Source organism: Hordeum vulgare, chromosome 5H, assembly GCF_904849725.1.
Source record: "Hordeum vulgare subsp. vulgare chromosome 5H, MorexV3_pseudomolecules_assembly, whole genome shotgun sequence".
NCBI classification, from domain to species: domain Eukaryota; kingdom Viridiplantae; phylum Streptophyta; class Magnoliopsida; order Poales; family Poaceae; genus Hordeum; species Hordeum vulgare.
The window spans coordinates 521,579,009-521,587,998 of NC_058522.1; the positions used below are offsets into that span (position 1 = coordinate 521,579,009).

The 8,990-nt window shown below is 46.4% G+C and overlaps 1 protein-coding gene across 1 annotated transcript; it reads left to right on the plus strand.

The window, feature by feature from the left end:
- The first annotated feature begins 4,641 nt into the window (after positions 1 to 4,641).
- On the plus strand, positions 4,642 to 7,602 carry LOC123398230 (IQ domain-containing protein IQM2-like). Its single transcript, XM_045092725.1, has 9 exons — positions 4,642 to 4,818; positions 4,917 to 5,431; positions 5,545 to 5,610; positions 5,737 to 5,825; positions 5,905 to 5,995; positions 6,098 to 6,244; positions 6,342 to 6,434; positions 6,529 to 6,630; positions 6,731 to 7,602. Exons 2-9 carry the CDS (start codon positions 4,928 to 4,930, stop codon positions 7,331 to 7,333), a joined length of 1,695 nt encoding a protein of 564 aa, XP_044948660.1. The 5' UTR covers positions 4,642 to 4,818; positions 4,917 to 4,927; the 3' UTR covers positions 7,334 to 7,602.
- Positions 7,603 to 8,990: the final 1,388 nt, after the last annotated feature.

Sequence of the window (8,990 nt, forward strand, 5' to 3'; positions counted from 1 at the left end):
CCAATGAATTATGGGTTTATGATCAGATTATTCATGTATATATAATGAGTCTTCTCTGAATTCTTTTAAGGATGAATGTTATAGCTTCGTAATTCCATCCATCTACCGATTTGGTTTGGCCAACTAGATTAATTTATCTTCAATTGGAATGGTGCATTGTGATGCGTTCAATCTTGCGTTGCTCAATCCTAGTGACAGAAAGGGACATGCCACGTATTTTTATTGTTGCCATTCAGGATAAAACGAGGGGGTCTAAACATATTGCTTGTCTTATTTTGTCTACATCATGTCACCTTGCTCCAAGTATTATTGTGTTTCATACTTAATACTCTAGATGCATCCTGGATAGCGGTTGATGAGTGAAATAATAGTAGTAGATGCAGGCAGGAGTCAGTCTACTTGTTTATGGATGTGATTCCTATATACATAATCATTGCCGTGAATAACATGTCATAACTATGCGTTATTCTGCCCAACAGTAATTTGTTTAGCCACTGTATGCTGTGTTCAAGAGATAAGCCTCTAGCAAAAACTATTGCCCCGAGGTCTACTCAAATATATTTACTAAAACTCAATTTACCTTGCTGCAATTTATTTACTTTTATATTTATTATATCTATCTATCATTATTTAATCCTTGCAAGGAACGAGTTCAAGGGGCTTGATAATCCTCTTGCCTGCGTTGGGTGCAAGTGTTTGGTTCTGTGTGTGTAGGTGCTACTAAAAGAGGTTTGCGTGATTCTCCTACTAGTTCGATAACCTCGGTTCTCATCGAGGGAAATATTTATCTCTACTGTGCTGCATCTCCCCTCCTCTTCATGGAAAAACCCAACGCAGTTTACAAGTAGCACAACTCCAAGCTCGCCGACTGCGGTGGAGCTATGATAAGCAAGACACCCAAGGTCACATGGCAAAAGGGGACATTCATCAAACAGTGAAGTTGTGGCAACAAGAGTGGTTCTACGTGGCCGCCCAGGGGGAGGTATCGGCCTTCTCGGTTGAGTCACCAAAGAGGTTATTCTCTTGGACCGTCAAACACCCCACTGGGCATGACGGGGAGGTAAAGGCGCTCCAAGACCGTCTCAAAGACATGGTGGACTCGGGCATGACTCTGATGGATGTAGTCCACGCGATGCTCCTCCGCCGTGTCCTTCCTCTTTAGGTCCGAGCTACTCCGATGTGGAGATACAAGCTGGAGGGAAAGGCGACGCTCACGAGGCTTTATCGAGGAGCCGACCTTGGCGGGTTGCCAAACCTTCTTTTCAAGCTAAAGAAGGACAACACCATGCCCCGAGTCGATGTCACGAACTTCAACCTCGCCAATCCTACCCCCGAGGTAACTATTTTATTTCTAGATCTTGTACTCATCCCTTTACCCACCTTCTCTAAACGGGCGGGCGTTTTTATGCTTTATGCACATGAAAGGCTCTGCGGCCTAGGAAGATGAAGTCCCTACCTCCATTACGAGAGGACCCCAGGACCCCCAAGCCCTAAATGCTTTTGACCGAGGATCCTTATGAGATTCCTATCAAGAAGAAGAAAGGTGAAAGGAAGAACAAGACAAATGGCATGTCCCTCCAAGAAGGATACTCTCACGCCCCCAGTGAGAGTGGTCTAGGTCTTTCCTCTGCATCCGAAGCCGAGGAGAGGAGAGTGAGGCACATTCCTCCAAGGGTGGGAAAAGATCGACATCCGAATGTCAAGGAGGGCTCGTGCTATTTCGGGAGGTCAAACTTTGGCACCCGTGGAGACATTTAGTTCAGGCTCATCCGAGGACATCGACCCTCCTCGGAAATGTTCGGGAGCGCCCATGCCCGAGTATCCAGACACCCAGGAGTCAGAGACCATCTTCCTTGATGGACCTGACAAGGATGATGATCATGTTCCCATGCTTGGTAGGAAGAGGAAGAGAGGAGCCTTAATGGAGGATGACTTGAACGCCTTCACCAACATGACTCATGTCGTCAAGGAGGTCGCAAGTGCCATCAGGGAGAGAAAGTCAGTCGACGTGCACCCTGTCCTCTACAACGCCATAATGGACGAAGGTGGTTTCAGCCCAGAGGTTCTCATGGCGGCTCTGAGCCACTTACTGGACAAGAAAGCTCATGGTGTTGGGTTTGTTGCCACAGGAGATGCCCATAGGGTGCTCTGGCTCAGGACCTGATTGGGCAAGCACTACTACTAGTGCTGCTTCTAGTGGTGGTGACGGCGTGCATGATCCTTGACGACGGCGGTGATGGTGATGCGATGGGATGATGACGACGATGAGAATGTACATTTTGTGGTAGCTAGGGCTTGATAAACTCTTTATGTTGGCCTGTATTTTTGATGACGTGGTGCAATAACCCCTCACGCTGATGGCGAACCTGCGGTGGTAGTATAACACCTTTTTTGGATGTTGTGGTATGATGACACCATAGCAGTGGTGGGATGAACTTGTTATGGCTTATGATCATACATGCTTACTTATGTTTCATGTCTAGTGTGCTCAATTGCTTGTTTCTTGAGTTGTTACTCTTCTGCAATGCTAAGACAAGTGGTATGTGGTGTTCCACAAAAGGGTTTCAAGGGTTTACAGTTCATGGGAAACATCCAATGAACAAGTGTGAGGTTACAAGAACAACTGCCACAATGAGTTTAAGACTAGACATGTAACAACAAATGATGCTTACGGCAAGGCCGTGCTCAAGCATGCATGCACTGTTGAACTTGGCAAGGCGGGTCGACACTTTAGGATGAAGAATGTCATCATGTCCGTTCAGTTCGTCGTGATTGTAGTGTTGTTTTGCTGGTATGATCGTGTGTAAGGTGTAGTGAGTATGCTCATCATGTAGGGTACAAGATAACCACACCTCTATGGGGAAATGCATTTGAGCACCTGGGTGCCACACACCCTTATATGTAAATGACATTAAATAAAATATTAGAAAGTTTATAAAAAAACATAAATTTTATGATATGAAACCTCGATGCCCATTGTACACTCGTGTTCATTTTCGTGCGGAATGGGTGCTCGTGGTATTCGTGGCACAAGAATTACTGTCTAACACACGTTATATCCAGATTATTTTTCTACCCATACAGTTTTTTTGTCTTTTTACTAACATTACCATGGACATCCATTCCCCATGAATGTTTTTTAACGCTTTATTCATATAAGGATGTGTGGTATCAGAGAGCCACAAATCTTCTTCTCACCTCTATGCTTATATGCAACCAAACATCATACACTATGAACACAACCAATACGAGCAACCAAATACAATACATAGAGTTGTTGTCACATCCCTAAGAGCATCTCTAATGGGGCGATCCATTTCGTTCGCCGTCGTTCGTTTGGGTCCGTGCGGACAAAAGTGATGACCCAATGCACGAACCCATTGTCAAAACATGTCCGCTTCGCGTTCGCATCGATCCATTTTTGGCCCAAATTTGGGACTAAAATGCGTCGGCATGGACGCGCGCGCGCCCTCTCGGTGTCCGCCCAACTACCCGTGGTCAACATAGTTAATGACGACCACCCTCCACGGGCCCACGTGTCAGCGACCGCGGTTCGTCTTTTTTAATCCGAGCGTGCGGAGAGGGTTCGGCCTCATCTGCTTCCAGACCCCGTCCCCATCTCGCCATCCCTGTGTTCCCTCGTCGGCGACCCTAGCCAGTAGCCATGGTCGGCTCCGCCCAAAACAACGGCAACACCCCCGTCGTCTGTGCCCGCGCGCTGCGCCCGGAGGAGGTCACCTACCTCCAGCATAAGAGGGCCATGTCGGAGGTGCGCGCTCGTGCTGCGCCATCGCCGCCACAAGCAGCCATGGTCGGCTCCGTCCAAAACATCGGCAACCTCGTCGTCGTCTATCCCCGCGCGTTGCTCCCGGAAGAGGTCGCCTATCTCGAGCCTAAGAGGGCGCTGCGCCTGGTGGAGGAGCGCGCCCGTGCTGCGTCACCGCCACCACCAACACTGCCCACACCGGCAAAGCCCGCCCCCGCGTCGGCGCAGCCCGACCTCACCATCGACGACGAGGACGCCTAGGGTGTTTATTTGTTATTCAATTATAATGTAATGGGAACGCATAGACTCTCGCCGGGCTTCGTAGCCGGCTTTTCATGTTTAATTAATATTTATTTATTATTTTTGGAAATGCTTTTTTACGCGCTGATAAAAAATAGATCGGGTCAGTGTTGGACGCATGCGTCGATCCAAACATCAAAGTGGATGTTGATGACTACCGGATCAATCCAAACAAATAAAAAACGAACAAAATGGTTGTTCGTTTGGGTCGTTGCGTCAGAGTTGCTCTAATTAATCGGAGCGAGAGTGGGTTCTTTCGGCACGGCATGGTTCAGTGCATGAGCTTGGGTAACTGAAACAAGCGCCGATAAAAAATCGATGCCTCGGTACGGTCGGAGAAGAAAACAGGAGGAAGCTGCAGATACGGTACGGGTAGCATCGCTGGTTTCGATACACGCTATTCCCGGCTGACAGCTGCCAGACCAGCGTCTGCGCGATTCGGTCGGAGCACGTGGAATCCAGAAAAATATATACTCGTAGTACCAACCAAGCACCCCCGAAGTCTGCACCGCCACCGCCACCCCCACCCCCGGCCGGCCTCCGTCTCCTCTTCCCTCCTCTATATATTGCCGTTGTCTCACACTAGCATATCGGATAATTAGCTCCACTGACAACAAGCTACCAAACCACCACCAGTCGGTGCTTTGTTTACAGGGGAGCAGAGGGCAAACAGCCCGACGACAGCAAACATTCAAGCAGCAGGCATACCTCACCTCACCTCACACGTTCTTGCTGGAGGCGGGAGGCGAGAGGTGAGAGTGTTCTCCATGATTCAGCAGCAATGATTTCTGCCGTTTCTTCTTGTTTAGCACCCATGATTAGCATCTGAAGCAATGGCGTGATTTTCCAGTTTCCGTGAAGATGGGGATCATGTTCTCGTGCCCCGCCGATGACTATGACCCGATGGACGCGCCGGCCGACGGCGGGGAGGGGGAGCCGGCCATCCTCAGGGCCTTGGGCTCCGGCAAGCTGCTCATACAGGGCTCGCTCAGCTTCAAGCGGGAGCAGCAGCTCGACCACACCTCCGGCTCCCTCCAGCTGGAGACCGAGATCTCCATCAGGGCCGGCGACATTGCCGCCGAGGCCGAGGCGCCTCCGCCGCTTATGCCGAGGGCGCTTGCCAGGCTGAGGGACGCCGACGGGGAGAGCCCGCGGCACGAGGCGGCGGCGCTGAGGCTGCAGAAGGTGTACAAGAGCTTCCGCACGCGGCGGCAGCTCGCCGACTGCGCCGTGCTGGTGGAGCAGAGCTGGTGGAAGCTGCTGGACTTCGCGCTCCTCAACCGGAGCTCCGTCTCCTTCTTCGACATCGAGAAGCAGGAGACGGCCGTGTCCAAGTGGTCAAGGGCCAGATCCCGGGCTGCCAAGGTTACAACACAACAAATCTCGCATCTCAAACACATCTGGTCAGCTGCCTTTATCTAAAACCGGCAAACATCTGAAACAAATATTTTGTCAAATTTGGGCATGTTTTCCTTCAGGTTGGAAAGGGGCTGTCCAAGGATGACAAGGCGCAGAAACTCGCATTGCAGCATTGGCTCGAGGCGGTGAGTGTCTCCTCATTTTTTTTCTCATATGCTGTGATTTTTTCATGTTCTTACTGCCATAAGTAGTTATGTTTTATTTACCACGCAATGAGCTGATGTTGGTTGGTATTCAAATTGTCATTGGAGATTGACCCGCGTCATCGCTACGGCCACAACCTGCACTACTACTATGATTGCTGGCTCCATAGTGAAAGCAAACAACCGTTCTTCTACTGGTAAGTTGTCCCATTGAACACGTCTCTGAATTGTTCAGCCAACGAATGGAATGTGCACTTATGATCGCTAAAAATCCAGGCTTGATGTTGGAGAAGGCAAAGAGATCAATCTTGAAGGCAAGTGCTCTCGGTCCAAGCTTCTGAGCCAGTGCATCAAGTACCTTGGTCCGGTAGGTAGTGTTCAAAATCATTGAGTGGAGGACGCAACTGAGCAGAGGTTATTGCAACGCATATGTGGTAGCTAACAGGGAGAGTGTATTTAAACTGTGCAGAAGGAAAGAGAGGACTATGAAGTCGTAATTGAGGACAGCAAGTTCATGTACAGGAAAAGTCGGCAAATAATCGACACGTCCTTCGGCCCGAGAGACGCAAAGTGGATCTTTGTTCTTAGCACATCTAAGAGCCTGTATGTTGGTCAGGTAAATATGCAGTTATATTGGTCAGGTAAATATAATCAACTGTAGAATTGTCAGTTCGGTGTGTAATATGAATGAATCTTGCCATTATGAATTGCAGAAGAAGAAAGGTAAATTCCAGCATTCTAGCTTTCTTGCTGGGGGAGCTACTTCTGCTGCTGGGAGACTGGTTGCTGAAAATGGGACTCTCAAGGTATGTATGTGATTTTCTTATCTGCAAACAGCTTTTACATCCAGTTTTATCAGGTAACATGCTGACACCATCTTCTGAACTTTATTGTTGGCAGGCTATTTGGCCTCACAGTGGTCACTACCGCCCAACAGAGGAGAATTTCCAGGAGTTTAAAAGCTTCCTGACGGACAACTTGGTTGATCTCACTGATGTTAAGGTGAGCATCCTATAATATGATTCAGACAAAAAATACACATCTCCTCCGTGTCGATACATTGTAGCACTGTGGTCTTACTACATGTTTCAAATTGCTGCAGATGAGCCCATCAGAGGAGGATGAGGAATTTTGGGGTAGCCTCAAAAGGATCGCCTCGGAGAACGACAAATATGAAGATGACCCTGCTGCACCTGAAGAAACTGGCCCTCTTCAGAAAGCACAACTTGTTCAAACAACATCTACAGAGAGCGAAAAACGCGAGGAACCAGCGGTGGCAACACCGGGTTCATCAGAAGATGCCAAAGCTACTGAAGCCTCCACTAGCAGCCACATGTCTGAAAAGGACCTACAAAGGGGTGAGCAGGCACCGGTGCCGCGCGAGAAGATCCTTCAGAGGATCAACTCCAAGAAGGACATGAAATCATACCAGCTCGGCAAGCAATTGTCTTTCAAGTGGTCAACCGGGGCAGGCCCTCGGATCGGGTGCGTGCGCGACTACCCTTCGGAGCTCCAAGCGCACGCACTTGAGCAAATGAACCTGTCACCAAGGTGCGCCACTGGGTCTGTGTGTACTCGGTTTGCCTCACCATTGAGGCGAAGCTTCAACTCCATTGTGACAAGGGGGTGTGAGAATGAGACGTCCACGCCGAGAGGAGAATTCCGGTCACCTCTGCAGCATGGTGTAGTTACAGATGAGAGGTGAAATGAGCACACCTGCAGTTGCAGCTACCTGAAGCGCCCCAATCAACTGGAAATACTGAAATGCATGCAGATGTGTGTGATAGTAGGAAAAATAAAGTAACATACTGCCTGCGTAGATGCTGATGCTGTTAGTGTAGTCCGGATGATATGCATACACATTGTTTAGTTGACGTCTATTACAGCTGCTTTACGTTAGATAATTCTTTCATTCTTTTATCATTGATGAGAACAATGACTCAATGAAAAAAATAAGCATATGTGTTCCCCTCATGTTCCAATGGCGCTTCAGAATTGTGAGAGATTATTACTTTTGCCAAATTGCTGCCCTTATAAAGGGCTAAATCTTATATTAAATTAACATGCCAAACTGTGTGCAGAGAGTAGCTTTCCTTAAGGAAAAGAAATGGCTTCAAAGGCCATTTTGAAATTACATCTGAAAGCTTTGCTGCATAGGAAAGAGCAGCTAGTGGAAGATCCACATAAGAAAGCCTTTTTTGGCCAGGGAATGAGCAAGTACATTTTGGGTCCTAGGAATGTGAGACACTTATCTCTGTAACCATACCCTTATCTCTCTGATTTACCTCTTGTACTCCAAGTTGTAATTCCAACGATGTATGCATCTTCAGGGATAAGCCTTGCTATATAACACGTACGCGTCCCCTCCAACTGGGTAAGACACATCGAGCAATCACATATCAAGTTGAGAACGGGGGTTCTTCGGCTATGCTGATCGAACTACCTCGGAGCCATAATAAATCCTCTTATATGTTTCTTCCAGCCTTATAGTTTCTTTCTTATTCGCAAAAAAATAGTTTCTTTCTTTTTATGTGTTTCTCTCCATTAGTTTTTCAAATGGTATTTTTTTTCTGGTTAGCTTTTCTGTTTTCCTAATTTTCTTGCTCTCTTATGTCCTACTATTTGTAAAACAAGAAGTGAATGGTTTTTTAACCTAACATGAATATTTTAAAGAAGTTGTGCAAACAAAATTTCCACATTTTATTACCTTTTTTATGACGTATGAACATTTCCCGAAACGTTACTAACATGTTTTCAAATGGCAAAGTACCATAATATTATATGTTATGAACATTTTCTAAAAATTGCATGAACAAATTTGTACATATCCATGAACATTTTTAAAAGCTGCGAACATTTTTTAAATATTTACAGCCACGTTCTTATATGTCATGAACATTTTTTAAATTGGTGTGAATTCTTTTGTATATTTCATCATCTTTAAAATCATCACTAACAACTTTTTTAAAATTCACGAATTCTTTTTATAAATATGTGAACGTTTTCAAGTGTTATGAATATTGTATTAAAAATGTGTGAATTAGAGCTACGTCAACATTTTTTCTATACATAAAGAACGTATTTTGAAAGTTAGTCAAATGTAAATACTTTCAAAATATATTTTTATATACCGCTTTTTAAAATATATAAATATGTAGATAAAAATAAAAGGCAACCATCCGAAGAGATGCATGTACTTTCTTTGAGTGAACCGTACCTATCTAGAGGCTAAGCTAACCGATATGAGGTTAATTTTTGTGTTTGAGAACGTCTGTTAATTAGTGTATGATCCATGAGACGAAATGCTACCTGGGCATGGCCATTTAATCTAAGACGACCGTCTGTCTCGCTAAAAGCGATAC